This window comes from Schistosoma mansoni, chromosome 4 (genome assembly GCF_000237925.1).
Source record: "Schistosoma mansoni strain Puerto Rico chromosome 4, complete genome".
Taxonomy (NCBI): Eukaryota; Metazoa; Platyhelminthes; class Trematoda; order Strigeidida; family Schistosomatidae; genus Schistosoma; species Schistosoma mansoni.
This window is the reverse complement of record NC_031498.1, coordinates 20,315,759-20,343,697: the sequence shown is the minus strand read 5'-3', so window position 1 is coordinate 20,343,697 and position 27,939 is coordinate 20,315,759. Positions and strand designations below refer to the sequence as shown.

The 27,939-nt window shown below is 32.0% G+C and overlaps 1 protein-coding gene and 1 non-coding gene across 2 annotated transcripts; both read left to right on the top strand.

The window, feature by feature from the left end:
• Nucleotides 1-12: 12 nt before the first annotated feature.
• Nucleotides 13-27,540, top strand: Smp_062560 (putative wnt inhibitor frzb2; the record flags this gene model as incomplete). Its single annotated transcript, XM_018797137.1, has 5 exons — nt 13-19; nt 3,188-3,622; nt 20,816-20,890; nt 21,344-21,588; nt 26,720-27,540. The coding sequence occupies 5 exons, from the start codon at nt 13-15 to the stop codon at nt 27,299-27,301; spliced, it is 1,344 nt and encodes a 447-aa protein (XP_018652209.1). The 3' UTR covers nt 27,302-27,540.
• On the top strand, nt 20,100-20,170 carry Smp_tRNA_01658_Pseudo_TTG.1.1. The gene has a single exon. It is a non-coding gene (tRNA).
• Nucleotides 27,541-27,939: the final 399 nt, after the last annotated feature.

The following is a 27,939-nucleotide window of genomic DNA, read 5'->3' as shown; positions in this document are numbered from 1 at the left end:
TCTTTTAAAGAGATGAGGGGTAATTACTACATAATTTATCCATCAATATATTTGGTAATGAAAAGAGAGATCATAAGAAGATGACTTATCATAAAGATTTGCAAGCGAATATAAATATCTGTAATTTTGAGGAAAATTATGATTCCTGACGGATTCATTTCCATGTCACTTAGCTTCATAGTCAGAGACGTTACCAATGAACTATCCGAGTCTCGACTGGTATCCTGGAGGACTGAGATGCATTTATAATTGATTGGTGACTGGGTTGTGATTAGTCTCATGTGTATCAGGTCCTTCATAGTGCGCGTTATCGAATCCGTCAGGGAACGTCACTTCCCTCAAGATTACAGATACACCTTACTGATGAGTGTCAAATAGCACGAAACCTAGGTCTAGGGATGTCTGTTAACTACTTCCAACCACCAACTCATCTCAAAATAGTGCACACGATGTCGAGTTACCTAGACAATTGACCATACTGTAATTCGATCTGCTCTAAGAAAGACCTGACATGAATAACATTGGTCACTGGCCAACAATCAATCAATCGTGAATATAAATACCACTTCATAAACATGTAGAAAACGTTTATTCATATATTTTTGATCATTCAGATATTAAGTTTTGATATAACAATAAAATTGTTGCAATGTTACATATTTTAAACTTAGAAGATTTCACAGTAATAAACCGATTAGTATGAAAAAGAGCAAGTATCATTAGGAAAATAAGACTGTATTAAGCAGTAAATAAGAGAAACCTAAAACATATTGAGTATATGCAACTATTTCAAGTTATATACAGGAAAGATGTAAAAGAACGTCTAGATAACTCTAAATCAAGTAACAGATGATAGTAACGAATCTGAATAGTTTAGAAAGACTCTATCAGCCCGCATTAACTCGTCGTTAATATCGGTAATTTTTGCAAATATTGACAATGAATATCAACATGATGACTCAAATAACAAGTCACTTAAAACTTTGACGTAAATATCCTTATTCTTTATAGAATCTTCATAGTTGAAAGCATGAGTCAATTGAAGCTAGACCACCATGGAAAACCTGGAAGCACTGAACGGCCGTTTCGTCCTATTATGATCTATAGAATCCTTCGCTTTACTTACAATTGTCCTATGTGTTATAGAGGCTTAAGGACTACTTGTAGTCACTCTTAAATTTAAAAGTTATGTTAAACGGTAAGCACACTCCAATAAATAATGCAATAACATAATATATTTAAGTGGTTAGGATCGAACCAATTTATTAGCAAGTATTAATCTAAATTAAAATTATCCTATCTTTTTTAAAGTTGATTGAATTCTGTTTTTTATATAACATAGCTCCTTTGATTTTCATTCCTAATCTGATGTACAACTGTTATGATTCTCCTTGCAGACAATTGTACATTGAATAGCTAATATGATAAGGAATAAAACTAATTGTTCTTGCCAGGAAAAAATCATTTATCCGGTAATTTGTAAATATCTTTTACAAACAATAATTTATTATTATTACTTATTGCTTTTATTAATTGGCGACCATCCATCCAGCTCAGAGAACAAAACTCCATCAAAGTCACCCACCTAAGCTACAAATCTTCTCCACCATTTATTAATTGGCTAATTTGTTATTCGCGCAAAAATTTTATATGTATTCTCTTTATACATTACCTTTTGTTTTTAAAAAATAATATTTGAAAATGGTCTTTGGTCCCTTCTAACTTTATCTTTTTTTAAAAATAATTTGTTTCAAATGACAGTGATGCCCGTAATATGTGTTCTAAATTACTAAATCAAAGTGAGGTATGCCAGATAGTCATGTAAGGGGCAGATTTTCTTTTTCTTTTTTTTTAAAAAAAAGAAAATCCGAAATGACAATAGCAATAATACATGGTATGTTTGACGCCAATGATAATGATGACAAACGGTGTTTGTAATAATAGTTTTTTTTGTACATGTTGATGTATCCTGTGGAGATTTGCTTAGTTGTTAACATGTTCAAAAAAAAAGTTTTTAAGAACAATTGCCAGGTTATTAAAATTTATTTTTTTTACATCTAAAGTAAAACACAATAGAAAAACAGTTGAACGAATATCAATGTACATACACGTATAAAATTGAAGCATTATTACACGAACAAAAGAAAAAAACACTGATGTGTAGGGAGAGGTTAAGAAAAAAAAATTTTATAGGAGGGTGGGCAAAATGTTTCAGATGAATAGAGATGATATTATGCATGTATTTGATAATGAAAAAATTTTTTTAATGTTATGTTCACCCTGCCATTGTTTTTATTCAATCTACAGTTGGTAGTTAAGTTATCATTTTTGATTTTTCCTATATGTTGTTCTCCCATCATCTTACATAATTTGGTCTTGTCAATTTACAAAACCATAATTTCAATTCTTTTGTTTTGTTTTTCGTGTATTTGTAAAGTGTGTGTGTGTGTGTAAGTGTGCATGTGTACATATCCTCTTATCGGATTGGATAATAACTACTAATATAATTCTAGTATAAAAGTTTAAGAAAATGCAATAGAACCTTTGTAATAATAAGAAAAAAGTGAATTTTAACGTAACTAGTAAATTGGGCGTATAGAAAATTAATAATCCTACTCAATTGTTACCATAAATATTGACATTGGATACAAAAATTTTGTAAAAAAAAAACAAAAAACAAAATATACTCTAGGCAATGCTCTAGACAATCATGAATTTCATCTTATATTTATTGTGGAAATTCAGTTGCTAAGACAATCAGTCGAATTGCTTATACAGTTGCCAATTAAATATTATATAAATTAAGCATAAATTATGACAAGAATTGTATGTTCAATATATTTGTGGATTATAATTTTTTCCATAATTCTCTCTTGTTATTATGTGAATAGTACAGTTTATTCTTATCCTTTGCATATATTTGGAAGAATTGGTTTAACAGGTGCATCGAAACAACCATTTCTTAGTTCATGGAATTCAAAATATGGTAAAAATCATGATAATTATCCAAAGAGAAATTATTTGCATAATGATTTATTATTTAATGATCATGATTCATCGTCATCATCATCATCATCATCTGTATCATCAGCAGCAGCCTTATCGTCACCAACATCATCACTCTCTTCATCATTACTCTTAGATAATAACTTTTTTGATATACATAATACTCATTCATCAAATATAGATCGATTAGATCCAACAAGTTATTATGCAGATTGGCATCGTTTATTAAATGGTTATGGTAGTCAAAGATGTTATAAAATTCCTAAAAATATGTCATTATGTCAAAATATTGGTTATAATGGTATGATATTACCAAATTATCTACAACATGAAGATCTTAAAGAAGCTGTCGAGCAATCACAAGTATGGACAAGTCTAGCTCAAACTGAATGTCATTCTGATTTGAGAAAATTTTTATGTGCTTTATATGCACCAGTTTGTGTCGATGGACATCAGGAACGTCTTATACATCCATGTCAAAATTTATGTGAAGATGTACGAAGAAGTTGTTTACCAAAAATGTTACAATTTGGCTTTGGATGGCCAGATATTGTTAAATGTTCTAGATTTCCTACTAGTGCAACCAGAATGTGTATACCGTTAACTCAGCAGAGAAGTGAGTGATCTATGATAAACACAAAGCATTCTTTTGATTAAGAATTGTTATCATTCAATGCTAGAACAGTCGCACTTAATCTCTGAAGTGAAACTGTGTATATATTGTATGAAATCTTTACTGAAGTGTTACGGAAATTCACCATAATTATGGTGAGGAAAATGGCGGGAGTCTTAAATCTGTAGGATTTCGGAAAAACAGCCTAACAGCTAGAACCCAAGGCTCTATCTCTTGAAGTTAGTGTGTTTGTATTTCTTGGGAAACAGTTGACCAGTTTACTCCACTCGTCAGTAGAAACTCGAATTACCATAATCTGTATCAAATATATGATATTTCCATATTATATAACCATCACGTTTTATGATTAATTGAAGATAGAAAGACTATTCCAAGCAGATTGAGGATAAAACTACGCTAATAGTCATTTAAGCAGTTTTAGAGTCTATGTAAATCCTAGAGATGAAATTTTTCATTCGCTCGGTAATTTTCTTGTAACTAAGTGTTAATAAGATGATCTCTGAATGGTAGCTACATGAAGCATCTGTGGATTTACGGTTTTTATCACTTCTTTGTACATTAAGTACAATAAATTATCAATATAAACATTTGCTAACCCTTAAAATAGACGCTGTAATTTCAAATAATTTTCGATATTTGAAATTATATGATTCATTAGTAGCAATGACAAGGTTGGAGTTGAATGTTCCAAATAAACTAAGGATGGGGTAGAATGTATTAATTCTTTGTACTATTTAAACTTGGATTAATTTTATATATTTACTCTGAAGAAGTGGCTTACATTAACTCACAGTACGTCAGGAATACAACTTTCTACTCATTGGAATAATACGAAAATATATTTGTTACATTATCATTATTTTCTTTTATATAATCCTTAAATATCCTGATTAAAAGTTATTATTAGTAATATATATATATATATATATATATTAGCAACCACTGAAGTTCAAACATTTTGTTTGACATGGGCATAAGAAGATATTGAACGAAAAGTGAGAACTACCACTGATTACAATTTTATCTCTGTCATGCCAAACGGATCAACAGAGAATAGGTATGTAGTGTACTTAAACTCAGGTGGGGGAAGTGAATTTATTGCTAAAGCACAATTACACAGTGCTATCGTAAAATATGAAAATCAAACATTAAATACATTATTTGCACATATTTTTTTTCGTTTATCCTGTACATACTTTTTCATTCTTCGAATTCATTTGTTATTCCAATTCCTCTCTGTTTCTATTTCTATTCTCTTCAACTCAATTTTCTTAATCTTCTGCTGGCAGGTATTACACTTCCGACTGGTGCTACATCCTACTTAAATCTGTCAACATAAGTAGGTTACATCACAGGTAGACCGAGGAACTGTTAAGAAATTATGATATGATATAAATTAGTAAGAAAATCAATTTTAAGTTTATGATTACGAACTGTCCAGTTTCACATTCATCCAATTATTTCCTGCTATTTTCATAGGATACTAAGTTCACAAGAAATACTTTTTATTTTACTGCCAAGTTCTAGTGATTATCTTGAAGTTTTGTTAAGAAACTTTAATTTTCCCAACATGAACAACTTTTTTGTTCTGCTGTTTTAAAACGGATGAATTGTAGCTGGAAGTCAAGTCTCAGATAGAACGAAAGGTGTGTCCTGGATTTCACTGCTAGAAACAGTTCATCTATTCGATAAGACTTGACGAAATTGTTATATTGGGCCAGTATCTACAGGATGGGTAGATGTCAACAAAGACTTATCAAACTTTAGTTAAGAATACCAACAACTAGTTAATGCAAACCCTAACTAATAATCATATATTATGCAAAAGATATTAAATTAAATAATATTTATTGCTGAATATATGAATAAATAGAGGGAAATGTATACAATAAGGAGACTTTCAAGGTTGTGTTTATATCGTTATACATGGATTAAACATCTTTCAATTACGATGTTTCATGATGTTATTTCATACTTCACATACAGAACAAACATGATCAAAGTTGGTTCACTGCTTCGTATTTGCATATGTGTACAGTTCACTTAATATTTAAAGTCTAATTACAAACCAAAATGTGAGACTGTATCACTTAGCCTTGTGATTACACTATATGTTTCAATGATCAGTTAAGACAGAAAGATGAAATTAGGGATCTTTCAATAGCTAGCATGCAAACAAATTAGTCCATATTAGTGACAATTAAATGCATGTGTGAATAATTAAACTACTTAGTGTAAATAAGCTGATTTATTATTTTATAATTTTAGACACCTACCATTGTTTCCCTTGGAGTAAATATTGTCACAACTAAAAAAATCATTGAAAAAGTCGTTGTACATCTAAGCTATCAAACACTCACAGTGATGACTAGAACAGATCAAAACAATTTGTCACTACCTCGATAATGTTCAGTAGCGTACTATCATTCAGCCTCGACGATTACAATTCTAGTCAGTGACGTTTAAATGGATTGTCTTTGTGTTTGTATGTTGTTTTGAAATCTGCTTCTTGAACTGATTTGGTGCATGTGATTACTCACAAAACCCAATTGCTGATATGATTTGTAAATATAAGAGGTAGGTTTTAATAAGGCACATACTAGTCAGTGGAACCCAAACTAGATCGATAAGTTTTATATTTTGTTAACCACATCAGTTTATTGATAAGTCGAAATAAGAGTAAGAATACTAAAATGTCAGTTAATGGAGATTAACTATTTAATCTGAGATCCATTGTTGAAAAAGAGCACTGTTTCATTCATAAGAAAACTATACTGTCTAAAATTTCTAGATTCTGTATTGCTCTTTAGTATTTTTTTTTAAAAGTTGGAAATGTCTTCATAAAATAAACTCCTTAATAATTATACAAAAATCTTGATCTTACTTAAAACTATCATTTTAATACATTGGTTTCACTCTAGTGAAAGGTCTAAAGTTGAGTTATAGTTCTTTATAAACGATGCTGCCACTTGTTTCTCACATTTACGGTACAATGGTAGTACATCGTCCCGTTTTAAAGTGGATAGTTCTCACTGATGTCCCTTAGAAATTCTACTAAAGAAATGATTAAGAGTCATCATTTTAAACATGATGAAATTCTTACCATTGACTTTCTGATAGTCACAGCCGTTATCACAGTATTTTACCAGAATGAACATACATTTATTGTACTAACCAATAAGCGATATACTTGAAAATATCAATAGTTTGAATAAATTGCCAAATCATCCATGACGGACAACTCACCGACTCATTCGAGGTAAAGACCGGTGTTAGACAAGGTTGCTTACTCTCACCCTTTCTCTTTCTCCTGGTGATCGACTGGATCATGAAGACGTCAACATCTGGAGAGAAGCACGAGATACAGTGGACAGCTAGGATGCAGTTGGATGATTTAGACTTCGCAGACAATCTCGCTCTTCTATCACACATGCAACAACAAATGCAGGAGAAGACGACCAGTGTAGCAGCAGCCTCAGCAGCAGTAGGTCTCAATATAAACAAAGGCGAATGCAAGACTCTCCGATACAATACAATATGCACCAATCGAATTACACTTGACGGAGAAGCTTTGGAGGATGTGAAAACCTTTACATATCTGGGCAGCATGAACACGGTGGATCTGATGCAGATAAGAAGACGCGGATCAGCAAAGCAAGAGCAGTATATTTACAATTGAAGAACATCTGGAACTCAAAACGATTTTCAATCAACACCAAGATCAGAATTTTCAATACAAATGTCAAGACAGTTCTACTGTATGGGGCGGAGACGTGGAGAACTACGAAAGCCATTATCCAGAAGATACAAGTGTTTATTAACAGCTGTCTACACAAGATACTTCGGATCCGATGGCCAGACACTATCAGCAACAAGTTACTGTGGGAGATAACAAACCAGATTCCAGCGGAGGAAGAAATCAGGAAGAAGCGCTGAAAGTGGATTGGGCACACTTTGAGGAAATCACCCAACTGCGTCACAAGGCAAGCCCTCACATGGAATCCTGAAGGCCAAAGGAGAAGAGGAGGACCAAAGAACACATTACGCCGAGAAATGGAGAGAGACATGAGAAGAATGAACAGAAGTTGGATATAACTAGAAAAGAAGGCCCAGGACAGAGTTGGTTGGAGAACGCTGGTCGTCGGCCTATGCTCCATTGGGAGTAACAGTCGTAAGTAAGTAAGTAAAGTAAGTATCAATAGTTTGACTATTTTGTTTTGATGATCTTACAATTAGAACAGAACTATAATAATAAAATATTAACTATGCTTAGTCCTTCACATAGATCATTTCAATTTTTAGCTTCTCTTCTTCTTCTTCTTCTTCCTCTTCCTCCTCATAAAAAAACATTCTAATTCCTGAAAAATTAAACATAATTTTGACAATTAGATAGAAAATAATCAATAAATAATTTATACTACACACTCTTATTCCTTTTTAATTTATGTTTATAGAATTTACTGGTTACTTTTTTGCAACATTTCTGCACTTTCTTAAAATTGTACATTCAATTTGAATCATTAATAAAAAAACAAAGTAAACCCTCAACTGTTTTGGAAACAAACTAGAATATAGTCAAACTAGGTCTATACCATTAATATAGTTTTGTTGTTATGAAGCTATAGAAAAAAAAAGATCAAAGAATAATTCCAAAGTTTTATGAAAAGGGGAATATCTACCACAAACATTGATGTAAATCATAAATGTGACAGTTAAATAGCTTCCTATTTAGATATATATATCGTATAGTTAAAACTAAAAGACTATTATTTAATCTAATTTATTCATTATTATTACTACAGGAATCGCTGACAAGAGTAAGTCGATTATAAACTGCATGTTTTAATAATGTAAAAAAAAACATTAATGGTGAAAAAAAGAGACTAAATATATCGTTTACTCTTTTTACATTTATGTTACATTGATTGGTTGCATAAATTCCAAAGGAAAAAGATACATTTACAGACTAAATAAGTTGAATAGTTAAATTTCATTATTAAAAAGTGAACATTATTACCAATTTTATTGACCAAGAAAACTTTACAAATAACTCAATAATGAGAAGATATTGTAATATTTAGGCCGCCCAAATCATTTATGTTTACGTTTTATCATATTTGAATAACTTTATCAGTGATTAGTGAATTCCTAGACAGTCATTTAGTCATAAGTAACTTAGAACCTGATACACTTGTGCATTCGTTCAAGTCACTTCATTGTATCATTATAGTGAGATGACTTTATGAAGTCAAATATCAGAGTAATAATTACAGTAACAATTTTATAGGTAGCAGAAAAAACTAGTTATAGACAATATAATTCTAGAAGAAGAAAACCGCTTAGTGCAATAGAAAACATAAAATAAATTTCATATTAAAGATCTACGAAATGAAATAAGTTGATGCACTTGCATCTTTGAGATTGATCCTAACTCATGTTGTAGCGTGGTCTATTTATATCCATATAAGTAGTATATGGTGAAGGTCAGTCATAGAATGCATTTTGGCAGAAGACCGATAAGGAAAGGACTGAAATGAAGCGCAATTGGTAGGAAAATGCATGAACAATGAAATTAGAGAAGATGGACTGATGTTTGCAGAAGGAACAGTGAAGATTGAGACAATTGATTGTTATTTTGCAAATTAACTGTTTGTTGTATGGTTATCAGAATTTAGTTAGATAGTCTGTAATTTGTGCTTAAATACATTCGATTGTCCCTAACCGTATTCTGTTCACTACAATGTTACTGAACGACTCAAAACATTGGATACGATAATTGTGTAAACTCAAGCAAGTGGTTTGCTCCAACCTATATGGCTCAATCCGAAAATCAATAACTTCATGGATTGATATCACGTCTTAGTTTAGCAAACTCTAAGTAGTCCTTAAAAATGAAGTGATCACAGTTAAGAAGATCCTCTCGGGTTTCTAGAACATTGGAATCCATTAAATAACCTTAACGAGTTTACCACTTTATTATCAAAAATCATTACCTTTTTTTTTGAATAAATTGAGCATTGGGTAGATTGTTTTAAATAAATTATATATTTGTAATATCCCAATGAGTAGAAAAATTAGATTTTCTGACGTTTCGTGACTCAGTGTAAGCCACTTCTTCAGAGAATAAATAACCAAATTAACATTAATCCAAGTTTAAATAGTACAACGGAACAATCCAAGAATATTAGATGATCAATCAAAAACAGGTCTGAATAAATCAATGTCAAGTCACTTCATTTCGGTCAAGGTGATTCATAAGGGATATGTATGTAATTTTGTGTGTATGTATGCATTGTTAATGACGAAAAATGTGTGACCTTTATAATTACAAAGGATAGAGTTTGATTTGTAATGTAATGGTGTGAAATTGTAAATAATATCAGACTGAGTGACTAGGATAGATGGTCCAAGTAGGCTGTATGGTAAGGCCTTCCTTTCTATTGAGAGCTGTGGGATTAAGCATTATATGGAAAGCTTCAGCTACTCTTCTTTCTTTGTAGTTGGAAAAACCTTTCTGTAGTATTTTAATATTTTCGAAATCAATTTGATGACTGTTGAAAATGGCGTGAACTGCTATTGCCGATTTAATCTGAAGTCTACTTAATTCTACAGGATTATTAGGAGGTTTCTTTGTGTACCTGATATGTTCTTTGGCGCGAGTTAAGATTTCGCGAGATGACTCTCCAATATAGAAGGCATCACAATCGACACAACCTAATTTGTAGACGCAGTTCTGTGTAGACATGAATGGTATTTTTTCTTTTAATCGAACTAAAGTATTTCGAAGTGTGTTAGTTGTTTTGTAATATACTTTAATTCTGTGTTGTCTTAAGATTCTTTGGAGTTCTTCAGTTGTGCCATGACGGTATGGTAAAACTGCAGTACCAATCCATGGCATTTCATTCGAATTATTATTATTATTGCGTACTGAAGAAGTCTCTGAAGAAGTGGCTTACACTGAGTCACGAAACGTCAGAAAATCTAATTTTTCTACTCATTGGGATATTACAAATATATAATTTATTTAAAAATCATTACCGTTTACTATCTTTTCTGTAAAAGAAATCACTTATGTTCTTAGTCAGTGTCAAAAATTCATTTTCACATCCAAGATGAATCTTAAACAATCGCCACTGGTATAAATTGAAAGAATCTAATTTTAAGTTAATAGCAAATTATTACTCTTAAGTGATTGGTATAATAACCGATAGTCTATTTGAATGAGTTTGTAATTATGTGCTTACTGTAAACCTGAAGAGGATCTTTTATCAACAAGACTATAAGCTGTAGAAAATATGTAAAATTATATTTGTACTTGGTTAGACAATCCAGCTTAGGAAATACAATTCCATCAAAATAAACTTAGCCATTGAAATGAGCAAACAACAGGATGTTTCACTGAATACTGAACTTTAAATCCAGAAAAATAAAATTTATTCTATATCCTTTGTCATTATTTCCATAATCAGCAGTTGATTAGGTCAAATTACATCGATGGTTTTGTATAGAAATTATGTAATATTCTTAAAAACATCCTATCGCAGCAAACAAGGAGAAAGTTATTGGAATATGATTAGCAGAAGAATCCAGGACTCGCGTTTCATCCTGCATGGGACTCTTCAGCTGGATGCATCTGTACCCCAGAGTAGACGTTCACTCCGGGACTCGAACCCATCACTAATCGCTTCAAACGCCATCGCGCTATACATGTAGTTAGTGTATAAAGATAGCCATTCACTTGCGCAACGGGTATGAGATTTAATTTTATTTGAAAAGGTTTGGATCATCTCGTTCTTGGTATTTTTAAGTGGAATTTAACTAGTTTTTGTTGACATATGGGCATCCTGTAAAGATTACTTCGATATGGTCATTTTGACAAAATTTGAAATAGAAAAGATGGAATTTTGCTAGTAGTAGAATTCAGGATGCTCGTTTTGTCCTATTCAGGACTCATCAGCTAAACTTATATACATCTCGACTTGTGTCATAAGCGCTATATCAAGACAATCCGCACAGTATGCTCATATGCCGACCAAGACTGATCAGATTTCGGCTAAGAAAAACTATGTTTTTTTAAATTACTGTTCTAGTATATGGTGTCATTAAACAAATATCAATCAACTTTTGTTATTCAGTCTATAGTGATTCCGCATATTGATAGGTTTAGTTCTATTCAATATGATTGTGTTTTATTAATGAATTTATTTTCGATAGATATTCTCAAAAATGTCATTCGTCAACATTTTTATCGAAGACTCCTCTTTACGTACATCAGGCAAAAAGGCCATTATTTCTTCCGAGTTGGTTATCCATTTCTTCAATTTGAAACCTCGTTTTGATAATAATTCATTTATCTTCATAACAAGTTATTCTGCCTGTTCACAGGTGGAAATAGATATCAAGCAATCATCTACATAAAATAATTATTGACAGTATCTACGATAAAACAGCAGAGAATCTTTAGTCTATCGTATTCTTGGTAAAGTTTGTACAAAACGGCAATGACGTGGCCCCGAATGAATGGAAGGTCATTCGAAATTCGACAGACTAACTTGAAATATTACCCTCCGGTCACCACAGAAATCTTAAAGCTCATTGATCAAACTCAGGCACCTTCAGTTGCATAAACATTTCCTTGATATCCGCAGAAGCTACAACTGCTTCCTTAAGAAAGCGTAACAATATACACACTAACTCAACAGTGTTATCTGGTCTTTGATAAATCATATCATTTAGGGAAACGCTTACAAACCACTTTCAGTTTCCCTGACATTTTTGGGCTTATCATGATGAAGTAAATACTAACAAGGGCGATATTATGGCTGTAATTTTATTTCAGAAACATATGCAGAGTTCATAGTAAAATTATTTTCAACACTTTTAGTAGATCTGACATGCCATCAGTTATCTCTCAACAATCTACACCTCAAACTCTGTAATCAGTGTTTTACATTTTGGAGAAAAAATTTAATTTTTGTCACTATTACCTATTAATATAACGATGGTGTTCTACATATAGTCTTTTTTTTTTAATTCAGATTTACATTAAGCTTCTATATTACATAGAAAAGTGCACTAAATAATGAAAATATCTTCTAGACATAAACAATTACGTTAGTGTCCTTTTTTAATTTAAACAATCTAATATTAATTTTGTATATTAAGAAACTATATATTATTTAAGAAACAAAAAATTTACCCTAAAAGAGTCAACTAATTACAAAATATCATAGATTCTCTCACCTAGAAACCATTTAATGACTTGTTGCCATAGGAGAATAATTGATTGATCGTTAAATTTCAATTACATACATCATAAATAAAGAAATATATTAAATTGAAAAATCTTTTTCAGAAGGGGTTTTGTGGAGATTTATTATTTTCATAGTTGAAAGCGTGAGTCAATTGAAGCTTAGTGGTCTATCGGTTAAGCGCTCTGGCGCAAGACTGGTAGGTCCTGGGTTCGAATCTCGCAAGGTGAGGTCGTGGATGCGCACTGCTGAGGAGTCTTACAGTAGGACGAAACGCCCGTCTAGTGCTTCCAGGTTTTCCCTGGTGGTCTAGCTTCAATTGACTCACGCTTTCAACTACAAAAAATCTTTCTTAATATATATGCTCGTATTCTATTATCTGACAATTATACTGATCATTCGACGATTAAGCCAAAAGATATGACTATAATAGTCAGTACATTGAGTTGTTGTTTTGTTTTTCTAAGTTAAATGATTAAAAATCCACAGATTACTGTAAATGTTAACTTGATCTGAACTGTTTAATAAATCTGTCAATAGCCTTCCTGTATATTTCGAACGAATACATTTATAAGTAGCATAAAATATATATTAATCACTTAACAACATTTAAGATAATATGTAAAGTTTATTACTGACAACATGATTCTGGTTGCCTGGATGTGATTTTTGTTTTCATGTTTATCACTATCACCTTAGTATATATATATATATATATATATATATATATATATATATTGAAGGAATAGCTCTTATCTGTTGGGCGTCATTGATATAACCGTGGTTTAATGCTCCAATCCTCATTTCTTTTTTAGATCCTAGTATGTCTGATTCACCTGAAATAAAAGTTGAAATTACAAAAAAAATGGTTCTTATATAATTATTTCCTTACTTGGTATAACAAATGTATGATTAGAATCCTGAAAATCTTTCAGTTTGGTGTATATATATATATATATAATCTGTAGACAACGTTTTTCTGGAATGATTTTATTATCATTGTAACATAAATACCATGTTCAGTCTTTCGTACCATTTTAAGTAAGATGTACAATTTGTGAGTTAAGCACAATTCTACACACTGCTTGACTTTAGGGATAATATGAGAATCTGGTTCAGTTATTAACTGTCAATCTAGAGTGGTATCCGTCAAACGTAATATTCAATGAATTGAAAAATTGATATTCAACAACAAAACGGAAAACAATTGTATACTGTACAATTTCAGACTTGATATCAACCTTGTGACCGGTATTAACGAAATGTTTCGCAATGGAGGAAGATATTTGTCTATCCTGCGATCTTATTCCACCATTGGAATTCATTTGTTTGCGCAAACATTTACGTATGTGTTCATCCACACTTACTTGCAGATCACGATTGTGGTGATAATAGATTGCCGACTTTCAAGTGTTTAGTTTTTTCTTAGAAAATTCTCTAAACACAGTTATTCTGAGACAATCTTAATGAATGAGTAGGGGTTAACAAATAGTACAAGCCTCTTTTCAAAATAAATCGGGTCAGTTTACAGCCAGACTACAACAAATCAAATGAATTTGATTAAATTTCATAACTTTTGAGACAATTTTCAAATAAATCAAAAGATCACTTATCGGGCAGCTAAATGTAATAGAAAAATGAAAGGTTTCAATTGCATCGACAACTTGAAAATGCACTCAATATAATTAGAAAGGGAGTAGAAAGTCAAGTTAAATAGTAAGTGAACAAAACGTTAACAACAGCGAAAATGTAAGTAAAAAATTTCAAGTGAAAGTAGTTTGAACCACTGAATTTCAGAAGTGCAAAAATGCTTTCACTTTTGGTTCATAGTTTATATCGCGTTTTTAAGCTAATATCATGCTACCTCGGTAATGATCCTATTGACTACCTGTTGTATCTCGTTATTAGGTTTTGGTTCAAGCTTACGATGCTCACAGATCTAGGGAAAACAATCGTTTTTCATCGTAATCGACGATGGCAATGCACACACGATACATCAAAACCCGATGGTTAGCACAGGGAAATGACAAATTGTAGGAAATCTTGGTATTCGAGGTAGGAATAGCAGCATAAAGCGAACTGGTTTGACTCCGCATATATAGCAATAAAACTTGGCCTTCAAACATACAGAAATAAGTGAAATAAAAGCAGTAACAGCCAATCAAAAAGGGGGAAAAGGTCATAAGGAAAACTGAATTTTTAAATTTGCGCGCGAAGTTTCTCTTCCAAAAAGATTTCAGCGTTGTTGATTAATTTCAAGTAATCCGGTGATCTCTATAGCACTACCTAAACTAGTTTTTCATATATAAAGGGAAAAAAACCTTTTAAATAATGAAAGTATTATTGTTCAGTTAGGTTAATAGGAATAAAATTTTAAAGTAGAATATTTTTACGGAATTCCTTAAAAACTTCTAACTCATTTTTTATCATGAGAAAATGACGTTAATTTTTGGTTAGAAAACTGTACATTTTACATATACTCTAGGAAAATCAACCACACATTACTTGTTCAAATAAATGGATCTAACTATCAGAATATATTTTTATAAAGGCAGTTTCCACCACAAACTAATTTCATTTAAAGAACCTTTGTAAATCATGAAATACTTCGTATTTATTTTTTTCTAGACTGGAACCTTTCGGTAGTATTCATTCAAGAATCCTGCTAAGATTATAAATATAAGACCTTTAAACAAAAAAGTTATCATGATCACTGATTTGAGACGTAGTTATAAACACTCACAACTGCAATCACTTTATGATATGGTGTAATCACTATATGCTGTCATCTGTGGCTTCTGACACAGTTCTAAAAACCTTGTACCTCATTAATGATGTGTCCACTTGTTACTAGATTCAAGAAGAATTATTAAAGCTACAATGTGAAGCTATGATCAGTCGAGTTTAATCACTTCATCAGTTAAAATCCCATATCTATGATCTGAACAAACTCTACAACTGATCTGTCTCAAAAGTAATATTTTCCTTTAGATACTAGGTCTTCGTATGTGAATTGTTTGCACACAAATGGTTATTCTCATACAACTAATCAGGGACTGTGTATTCATATATAACAATTTAATCACTACATAACTGATGTTACATACTGTTTGTTGCGTCCTTGATCTGTCTACCCACTTTCGTGCCGAGTATAACTTGTCTAATGTAGATTAAGACCTTGACGCGATAGGCTTAAACTTAAGGCTAGTATGCGTGAGTTCGAAGTGGGGGTAGAGAGACGAAAACTATCCTATCCCTGATGGACTGACAAGCACGCGAGAGAGAGAAGACAAGACAACTGGATCACTACTCGCTCTATTCCAATCCCTACCTGGTATCCGAATCCCGAATTCAGATTAGTGTGAAAAGATACATGAATAAATAGATGACTAACCCGACCACAACGTACAATAATTAGAAAAATACAATTATGTCAAAAAATGGGGGATTAGAATAGGAAATAGAGTACAAAAGGTTACGTCTAAATTACAGTAGCTTTGGAACAGAAAATGCTATGGCAGTGAATCATACATCAAACGAATAGACTACGGACAAAAATAAATGTTACAGTTTTACAAGCTTTGAATTAAATGAAATAACGTCCCCAAAATAGTTTCCGTAGTTTGTCAAGGCTTCTTGTTTCGCTGTTCACATCACTGTTATAATCATGCTATATGTTTATTATTTGCAGAGACAACAATAATATTAACGTAAAAAAAAACTATTATTTTACTACAATCTCTTCTTTCATTCTAAAAAAAACTACTCAAATATTGAATAATAAAAACAGAATTCAGCGAAGAAAATTTTCTTTTCAACGAAATCATTTACTTAAGCTGTACATTCGTATATATAGTTATATGGAAAATATAGGTCTACAAGAAGCTAGGAAAGATGGCATTATAAATTGATTCGACAATAAATCACAAATGATTTCGTCGAAACGAAAATTTTCTTCGCTGAATTCTTTTTTTCTTATTCAGTGACATTATGAGTTATTTTAATTACTTAAATATTCTTTAAAAATATAAAAAGCATCGACAGGAACTTCATTACTTGGAGATACCAAAGACATATATCTAAAGATGCCCAGGCGTAATTAGATTATGGTTATTTCAAACTTTGAAAATTTAACTCAATATTAAGTAGAAAGATCTATGATGAAATAGGACTAAACTAGAAAAAGAAATTTACTACATTTCTAAATCTTTTTTTCTTAAAGTGAATGAATAGGGAGTGTTATAGTTTAGCATTTGTTGTTTATAACCGATTCTTAACATTGACTAACACGTTTACAAAATTAATCCCATTTTGAAGAATGCGAACATATTGAATACTAAAATGTGGGGGTTTTTTGATTGCAAATCCACTTCAGTAAAAAGTTGTTTTACTGTTAACTGATTATTTAAAATACTTTTTAGTGTAAACTATTTTAAGTGGTCAGTTTACTTTAAGTACTCGTTATTTACAAATCTATGTACTGAAAATGTACAATATAAAAATGCAATAAATATAATTGAAATATGTGTTTCATTTGTCTAACAACAATATACTAAGATTAACAATGTTGGCTGGATTAGGAATATGTCAGAAAAGGCTAGGGGCGGCTGAAACTGTTTCACCAACCTATGAAGTCGTTGACTGTTGCTCAGTGTCATGTTGCCAGGCACAGAAAACGTGGTTGGAGTCTACAGGGTAACCAATCAGTGATTGGAGATGGTAAGAGACATTGCTTAGAATTATTCACAGTGGCGTATATACCATTCTATAGATGTTAAGTGTGAGCCATTCCTTTACATATTCCCTTTCATTTCTTGCTATCATACTGTATTCTTAATCTTTAGTCTCTCTTAATATGATTTCTATTACAATTATTTCAATTCCGTTGACATTCGTATTTCGAAGTTCACCTCATCATGTTAATGTGATATAGAGTCTTGGGGTAATGCATAATTTCTTTAGATTTTGAGTTGATTATGAATGTATTATTTTTAGTAGCAGTGACAACAAACAAAATATAATTTACATTAAACGTTTCATGTTAAATTTTAGATGATTCATCTAAATCGAGAAGATTAGACTATCAAGAGTTAGTGAGAATGCTAAACAATAATTATCATCTTGGCATAAATTTTGAATTTGTTTAAATAATATTTATTTGATCATTACGGACGATTAACCATTTAGTTACCATTTATGAAATGTTACATTTGCACCGTTTCAACTAAACTTCGAAGTTGAATATTATCACTTAAATTCTTGAATCATTATTACTATTTATGCAAAGTAGTTGATTCCCCTTTGAAATGTATCTCACAATATATCATTCATGAAATAGTATCTAATACATTCCCAGGAATGATCAACAATACGTAAAAGAAACAAAATAATTCTCTACTCTCTGAGTGTTTCTTTATAACATATTCACTTGGAAATAAACCTCAATTCTGTTTGGATTGAATCCTGATACATCAAACAATTTAATTAATCTATAGAACTCAAGAGCTAAAATTTGTAAGAGTTACACGAAAAATCCTGATTTTATATACTAATTATGACTCGTCATTTCCAACTAATTTGTTTGTATATTCATAGTTGAAATCATGAGTCAATTGAAGCTAGACCACCATGGAAAACCTGGAAGCACTGGATGGCCGTTTCATCCTATTATGGGACTCCTCAGCAGTGCGCATCCACGATCCCGCCTCATGAGATTCGAACCCAGGACCTACCAGTCTCGCTCTAGAGAGCTTAATCACTAAACGACTGAGCCGGTATCCGATGGTGTTAATGTCTAATTTCAACCAATCCACGAAGTTGAGCAACCGTTCACCAATTGCCTTCAGTGAATTGTTATCTCACAACAGACGTGGTTGAACTCCACTGGTCACTGCTTCCCACTAGAACTCCAGGAAATATCTCTTCAAGTCAGTCACTAGTGAGTAAATGATTTCATGATTTCAACTATGAAAATACTGAAATCTCCACAAAAGCCCTACTGATTATAATTTATTTATAGTTTATAAAATGGGATGAAAAAGACGTTCTCTGCACCGTTATTAAATTTATATTATTCAAGGAATATAAAATGAAATACACTACTACATTTACAAGCATTCAGAAATCATTGTTTTGTTAAGTTGAGTCAATATTTGCTGAAACTCGCAGGTCACTTGTAACAAATACTGATGTCACTCAGTTGATGTGAACTCTAGTCATCTTGTGAGATAGTTAGAAATATTACCTATGATTTGATAAATAATCATATATGGTACTGAGTGACATGAGTTTTAATTCACGATGAAGCATTTTTAGTCTCATTTTTACAGCTATCGCTTGTTGAATACACATCTCACCAATGTAAGACCTGTATTATGGAACTTATATCTTTTTTGAACGAACCTAAAACAAAGTAACACACAATACTAAGCTGTTTAGCTTATCGGTTACGTTAGAAACCTCATCAATAAAAATAACTTGAGACTAAAATATGTACAGCATAATAATGCTTATTGCTTAGTGGATGATTAGCTATAAATTATTTATTACTTATATAAAACAAAATTAACATCTATAGCAACTTACCAGGCAGGTTGTTTGTTAATGAATGACTTCTCTCAATGTATGGATGTTTTTACCTATCGCGCAAAACTCCATAGAACTCTCAGGGTTTTTTTCAGAGTTTATTAAAATGGTTTCGTTGAGAACAAACTGAAAACTATAGAAATATGATCAATGTGTCCAAATAATCCCAAACAAAGATACCCACTTACAATTGTCAGCATATTTAGTCAAACTGCTGTTATTTTGTTTTTGTGGAAAACAGTTTGTTTGTATTGACCTTGATAATAAACCTTCTTATTAGTATCATCAATTGTTAGCATGAATTTAGTGTTATACCTTGATAACTGTTGATGTTAACTATATCTGAAACAGAAGTGTAATCAGTTTATAAATTGTTCATGAATAAATGTGTCAGTCCTAAAAAGTTGACTTTATTTGTATGGTTTGAATTTATCAATTTAGTTGTTGCATTGTAAGCAAAGATGCTTGTGAATTAAGGCAATATCGAGGCAATACGCACAGTATGCACATATGCCAGTAAGAGACTGACCAGTTGCAGTCCTAAACATCAATGGGAAGATTCAAATAAACAATACTAGGTGAATTTAAACTTCACCCCATTTCACAAGCAAGTGGCTATCAGGACTCAGTAGCTGAGTGGATAACGCGATGGCGTTTGAAGCGAAAGTAACTGGGTTCGAGTCCCAGAGTGAGCATCAACTCTGAGACGCATGTACGTCCAGATGACGAGTCCCACATAGGACGAAACGCGCGTCCTGGATTCCACTGCTAGCCACTAACCATCTTTGCTTAGAAGTGTAATCAGTTTATAAATTGTTCATGAATAAATGTGTCAGTCCTAAAAAGTTGACTTAATTTGTATGATTTGAATTTATCAATTTAGAAGTTACAAAAAGATAATTTCGAAGGAAGAATGATGATAGAATATTTGTTATGAATTAATAATTTTGCTGAATTTTCTCAAAAATAATCAACTATTAACAATATGCTAACTGAATTGTGATGTATCCATTTGAGTATACATGAGTTTACGCTAAACATTAAGGTCTGTCAATGTTTATCAACTAGATGACCTATTTATCGTATCAGTGGATAGATTTTAGCGAGTTCAATCAGACAGAGATTACATTTCTTATGATATCTGATTATATGTACCTTAATTCTATGAGCAAACGGAAAGATACTTATCTATCCAATTAAAGGTTTTGAATTTTATCACCATTAATTTCACATCATTAATTGTTATCAGTAAGCACCTCAATATTGTTTATTACATAATTGATTTTCACTTTAAAAATCACCTGATAATTTGTGTAATTTTTTGTTGATTGATTTACAGGGCTTCGTTGTTCTGGTTGTGTAGAAGAACCAACGTTTGAAAGCGCAATCAGTAGTTTCTGCATGGCTGATGTTGGTTAGTTGAATTGTATTCGTTCATTTTTTCAATCATATTTTTTGAGATCATTTTATAATTGATTACATTGACTAAGTGTCTTACAGTTATTACTATAAACTAGAATATAAGAATTAAATGTTCTGGTCATTACTGGAATTGTATATACTTCCAACCTGTAACAAGATTCAACGTTTGAAATTTCAAAGTATGAAACTCAAAGATTTATAAGAAAACATCATAGAAGGTTATAGCTGATAACATTTACCATATTTACTTCGTTGAGCTGTCATATGTCTTTTGTTCAATGATTTTAATTATCAAAATAATCATAAACGCTTATAAACGTTTTACGGGTAAATATGACACCAGGATTAGTATGAGGTTTATCCAACATGTCTATAAAAAAATGTCGAGATTATCAAGAAATTAGAACATCTTCGATTCTATGTTCATTTCTTTCCTCTTTTTTAGTGATACGTGCACAAATTGTTTATATTAATAAAGAAACCGCAAGCAATAATAGATCTATTCAATTGTACTTAGACACACAAGCTAGAACACTTAAACTTCCCAAACAACATATTAATTTTCGTCAGTTAAAAATCACTGTAGATTGTGAATGCAATCTTTTGGATGAATTGACAGATTCAATGAATAACGGAATGACAAAATGGTTGATAATGGGAAAAATATCATCAAGTCGAGGAATTCTACATGTAAGTCAATCATTAACGTGAGAGTATTAAGTCGTATTTTATTGAAGTTATTAAAAATTGTTGTAAATGATAACATCCCATAATAAGTTTGTAGTATATGTCAAACAGTCACTTTTAACGATTAGTTCTACGTAAGAGTTTCTTTGGACACATGATGGGGTATTGTTGAAAAGTAGCTTTATTTGTCAATAAATATGGGGATCATTTTAAACATAATCATTTTAGGGTATGAATGGTTATTTTTCAAATGAATACGTTTTTCCCACCCTTTCATTATAGTATATCTTTGATTTCGTGGTTTGTGTAACACGAAACTGATATTATCTTAATTCCAAATAGTTTGAGTGGAAAAGCGGACTACTACTTGGTATGAGCATCTTTCATCCAGAGGCTCGATGTAATGTACAGGAATGCAGATTGACTGTATTTTTGTCACTATCGTGTGGCAGCTTTACTACTAATTGGTAGTGAGTTTTCACATTAAAATGTGAAAATTATTTTCCACTATCTTTCCCTGAAAGAGCATGTCCAAAGAAGTGGAATGTTCAAATATAAAATAATAGATTTTGACATTAATTCCAGCAGTTGAGTAGCTTATAATAAGTGAATTTCTCATAACTTAGTAAATAAAATACTTAATATAATTTTAATAGTTGAGATCATGAATCAATTGAAGCTAAACCATCATTGAAAACCTGGAAGCACTGGAGGGACGTTTCGTCCTTTTATGGGACTCATCAGCAGTGCGCATCCATGATCCCGCCTCACGAGTTTCGAACACAGGACCTACCAGTCTCGCTCGCGAGCGCATAACCGCTCAATATAACTCAATGATTTATTAAGTTTACATTATAAACATTATATTACTTATAAGTAGCTATGATCTTATTGCACAATTATTTGTACTCGCATTTCAATTGTAAACTAAAAGCTAACCACCATTTTGATTGGTAAATATAAATAAGTATTTGTTTATACATTACTTGCCTTCTTATAATATCCATCATTATCCAAAAGAAATATAAAATTTCTATGGATATACTGATTTTCTTTCATTGTACAGAGTTAGTTCAGCTATAAATTTCCAAAGTTTGTATAGAACTAATCTCTAACATAACTGAAATTAAATGAGGAAATCAATGTATCATATAATGAATATATGGAAGATATTGCAAATATAGATTTAAGACGATATTGAGAGTCGTTGATTCACCACAGTTATTTGGTTTCCTTCACAAAAATGATTATATTTTCTCTGGTTTACTTACTGTTTACTATTTTAAAAAATATAATAATTTTCTCGAACAAACGAGCTAAAATCTCAAAACTGCACTAAAAGCTTTTGTTAAACAAAAGGAGGCTAGACCATAGGACTTGGCTATAAAACAGTGTCTCCTTGGGTAACATGGTGGTGTTTATGGATCTTCTGGACATATAATTCACTTTCTATGGAGACAAGAGACTAACATTAACAATGTATCATATCTCCTTACTAGTATCAAAAATGGTAATGAAGCTAAGTGTGGACGAGCTGATGTAACATGATATGGCTTGAGTGCAATTATAGATTGCTTGAGTAACGCCCGAAATAGTATTATGATAAGAAAACTCATGAGTTATCCTTACAACCGGGAGGATATATATAACTGGGTGAATTTAGTCAACTAAACATTCACCAAGCTAAGAACTTGTCCGCATATCTTCGAATTATTTGCTTTTATTTATTTATTGAAATAATAATTTCAGAAGTTTAAAGATTCCCATAGAATATTCGAAAGTGAGCAATATTTGAGCAAACAATTGTTTTTAATAACTTCATCATCAGGCTATACATTTATAAGTCCATAATTACTGTAATATTTTAACAAAGGCCAGAATGAGGCACGTATTAATTAATTTGACAATGTTATATGTTAAAAATGGTGAGCGTTTACATCTGTTACGACATACGTACTTCGAAATTGTGTTATTTGTATATTAGAAAGGTTATTTAATAAAGGTCAAAATGATTCGCTGTAAAGTGTTCAGCAGTCACAATCAGTATAATAGTAATATAGCAAAAATGAAAATGCAAAAAAATCATGTGAATAAATTTCATAGTAGGAGAATTTCATCTTGTCAATTGAGATGATAATGATAAATAGTAATAGTAATAATAATAAGATTGTTGTGTGAATATAATACGTAATAAGATGGGTGTTGTCAAGGTAATTACGATAAACAAATTGGGGTTGATGGATATGAAGATTAAGATAGAGGCTGCATATACCTTTTCTGGATACATCAGTTTGGTTTTCTGGAGTTGATCCAGATGGTTTCGTCTATGTAGAGTAACCGTAATCTAGCTCCTTGAGGTAGTTTTCGGAACTTGATATAAAACAGAGAAAGCTTCCTCTATTTTGATATGATGTTCACTGTCTACCAGGTGAGAAAGGATGGTGCTGTTAATCAATTCGGTGACTCCTTTTCCCAACCATGCTGGTACATGTTCACGAATACGCAAGGATAAAGCCCTCTGAGTATGGCCTATGTAACTAGCTCCACAGGAGCAGTTGAATTGGTATACACACATGGAAGAGCCCATCTTCGGTAACGTATCCTTGATTAGTTGTGTGAGTACTGGTTTAGTAGAGAAAATTATATGTAGCTTGGCGGCGTGAAACGTCCTTTCAACAGATCTTTTCAATCGACGTGTTAGAATATCACCGGCTATATCCCCTTTAAAGTCTAGTCTCAGATACAGGGTTTTTCTACTCCCTGAGTCACAATTTCTTTTTTTATTGATATTTTTTACTAGGTATTATTGAACGAAATTATCTGAAAAACCATTATTTCGTAATGTGTTCTTTAGTATATCTATTTCGCTATCGACACTGTCCTCAGAACATAATAGCTTCATTATGTAGTTGAGACATTTGACCAAATTTATTTTATATTGAAGAGGTTTTAAGTGTTGAAAATGGGTATACTGACCCGTCCATGTATTCTTTCTAATATATTTCGTTTTATGGAACTGTCTCTCCTTTTAGAAAGTAGGACGTCAAGGAAAGCTATATTATTGTTTTTCTCTTCCTCGCTGATGAATTTAATAGCTGGGTGGACGTTACTGAAAAAGTCCGGCATCTTTTGTTTGTCGACAATTTCATCACATACGATTATTGTGCCATCTATGCATCGACAGTAATTGTCTGGCTTACTTAGGATGTCTTTTAACGGTCCATTTTCTAGTTTGTCCAGAAAAATATCAGCAAAGATCGGGCCTAGGAGTGATCCCATTACTACTCCATCTACCTGTCTGTAAAATTCATTGTTAAACTTAAAGTAGATATTCATAGTATATTTCAACAGAAGTTCTTTCATTTTACTTACCGGAATTGGTATCTCTATTTTCTTTTCTAGCATTTGTTCACATATGTAATCGACAGTTTCAGTTGGGGGATGTTAGTGAACAAAGATGCTATATCTAGTGATAACATGGTTTTACCATTTATATTCATACATTTTATTGTATCCACAAATTCAAATACGTTTTTAACACTGTGCTTAACCAATTCTTGGTGTAATGGTTCTAATAATTTCACTAATCATTTTGTTGTTGAACGGTATGGTGAGTTTGATATGTCCAGGATTGGGCGCAAAAGGAACCTCAGGTTTATAAATCTTAGATAGGATATAGAGTCAAAGGGTATATGTTCCAGAAGGCTTGAGCCTCATTTTGGCCTTTGTAAAATATCACAATAATTATGGACTTATAACTGCAGAGCCTGGTGATGAAGTTATTGGAAAGAGTTGTTCGCCCAAATATTGTTCATTTTTGAAATATTAATTATTTAATAATTAGTGCAAGATTTAGAACTCGCTCTGGAGCCTCTCTGGGGATACCACCCATCCCAAGCCGGATAAAGGATGAAGGTTGGGTATGGGGTTAGAGACTCCATCCTATAGAAAACTAACTCGCTAAAAATACACTAACCAGAAAAAAATAATTCAAAAAATTTAAACTCTGCCCTGGGAGTTAGGTCATCATTTTGAAGAGTTATGACGCCTCATGGTGAAAGTTGAGTTCCTTCGGGATTCACAAGGCTGATGCCCCTTCTGACAACCAGAATAACCATTTATTTAGGTACATGGAACGCTCGTACATTGTGGGAGACTGGGAAAGTCTTCCAAATTGCTGCAGAAATTATGAGATACAACCTGAAGGTACTTGGAATCAGTGAAACACATTGGACACAGGTTGGACAATGAAGACTAGCTTCATGGGAGCTTCTGTTATACCCCGGCCATGAAGAAGAAAATGCTCCACATGCACAAGGCGTTGCACTGATGATATGCAAGGAAGCATAAAATGCACTTATGGGATGGGAATCTCATGGACCCAGGATTATCAAAGCCTCCTTCAAAACAAAGAGAGAGGGCATTACAATGAACATCATCCAATCCTATGCGCCCACCAACGACTATAATGAAGACGTTAAATATCAATTCTAGGATGGGCTGTAGTCCCATTCTTTTGTGTTATTCCAACTAGTTGAAAATGCATGTAAATGCGTTAAATTTCTTTCCGAAACCATATAAAGTCATGTTTCGGAGATCGTAGAAGCAATGATAATATTTTAACCATTTATGTGCGGAGATAGTTTTATAACATTTTTTTAGGTCGACTTGATATTAGCTTATGTTTCGGAGAATTTGTAACTTGATTCCATAGATGATATAATTTACAGAAATAAAAATTGAAGGTAATGAAAAGACTATGTATTTCAGCTACTGATACTGTAAATCAACGCATTTAGAAGAATGAAATTTTGTATATTAATTATATTCTAATTTAAAGTGATTACTCAGTAATTACCCCGAATCTCATAAAAATATATTAGGGATGAAGTAACAGCAGATTATGTTGACGATGATATTCATGAGATAATTCATAATTAGAAGGCTGATACATACAGAATAAGAATCCTAGAAGCTATACTCTGTCCGACATCAAGTTGTTGTTTCATGGAAAAAACTACAACTAGCAAGAAAAACCTATATTGATTAGTGAGCGATTAAAACATGAGTATCTTGATGCTAGTGAACAACAGACCAACTCTAAACTCAGTTTTTTGTTTGTTTTCAATTCAAGGTTGAGTATTTATCCCGAATCAACCGTTCCAATTTGGGCCTTAAACGTGCTCTTAAGGCAATGAGACGTCCACCTTCACAGCTATGCAAACTACCGATTTCAGACAGGTTATCGTCAACTAATTCAAACACTAATCAGTTAAATACACTTTATCAAACTAAATCTACACCAGCTAAACGGTACAATACAATAAGCACACAAAGACGTGTACATCAACCAAATAAGTATTTACATTCATCTTCATTTTCGTCAGTAAATAGCTCGAACATCGATCGAATAAATCGTAAAGTCCCATCTTCAATGACATTTCATTCGAATCCGCGCAAGAAACACACAACACGTCGCCTTTTAGTACGTCGTAGTCAAGGTACATTGAATAAATATGCAGAAAATAAATATTTAGACAATATCAATCATAGAAGTAAAGATCTGCACTCAATTAGAACACCTTCAACTGAATACTCAAAGAGCACAGTTCACTTTCAACCATATATGCAATTATCTAAATCAAGTGAAAAGTTACCAATTGAAAGTGAAAATGATTTATTCTCACCTCAAACACTATCACCATGGTTAAAATAATTCTGCATAAATACTTTACACATATACTCATATATAATGACGTACACATTATTAATAATATGACTATTATTGTATTGTCTGTTACATGAATAAAATCATGCACACACACAAAAAAAGAAGTGATTACATCATTTATTTCCTCTATACACCAAAGAGATTATACGTAGATAAAACGTCATACCAATTTTTTTCTTTCAAATCTTTCACTTTTCCTCTATTACTGATCATTCATATTCTGTTGTCATCATTACACATTTTCAATTCAATTCAGTTCGGTATAAATTCATAAAATAATCCATATCCATATACATATGAAAACTTGATTTGGTTGGTTGATAATAAAAGAAAGAGATGTCTATGGGAATATATATATTCTTTATACTCATAAATGTTGTATTCTTGATTTTAGAATATTAAAGATTCCCATTGTGAAAATTAGAACAACATATGTAAGCGAACAATTGTTTTCAATTAGATCATCATACTTTACTCTAATAGTTGAAAGCGTGAGTTAATTGAAGCTAGACCACCAGGGAAAACCTGGAGGCACTGGACGATCGTTTCGTCCTATTGTGGGACTCCTCAGAAGTGCGCATCCACGACTATTCTAATATACATGAATATTTATACGATAATGT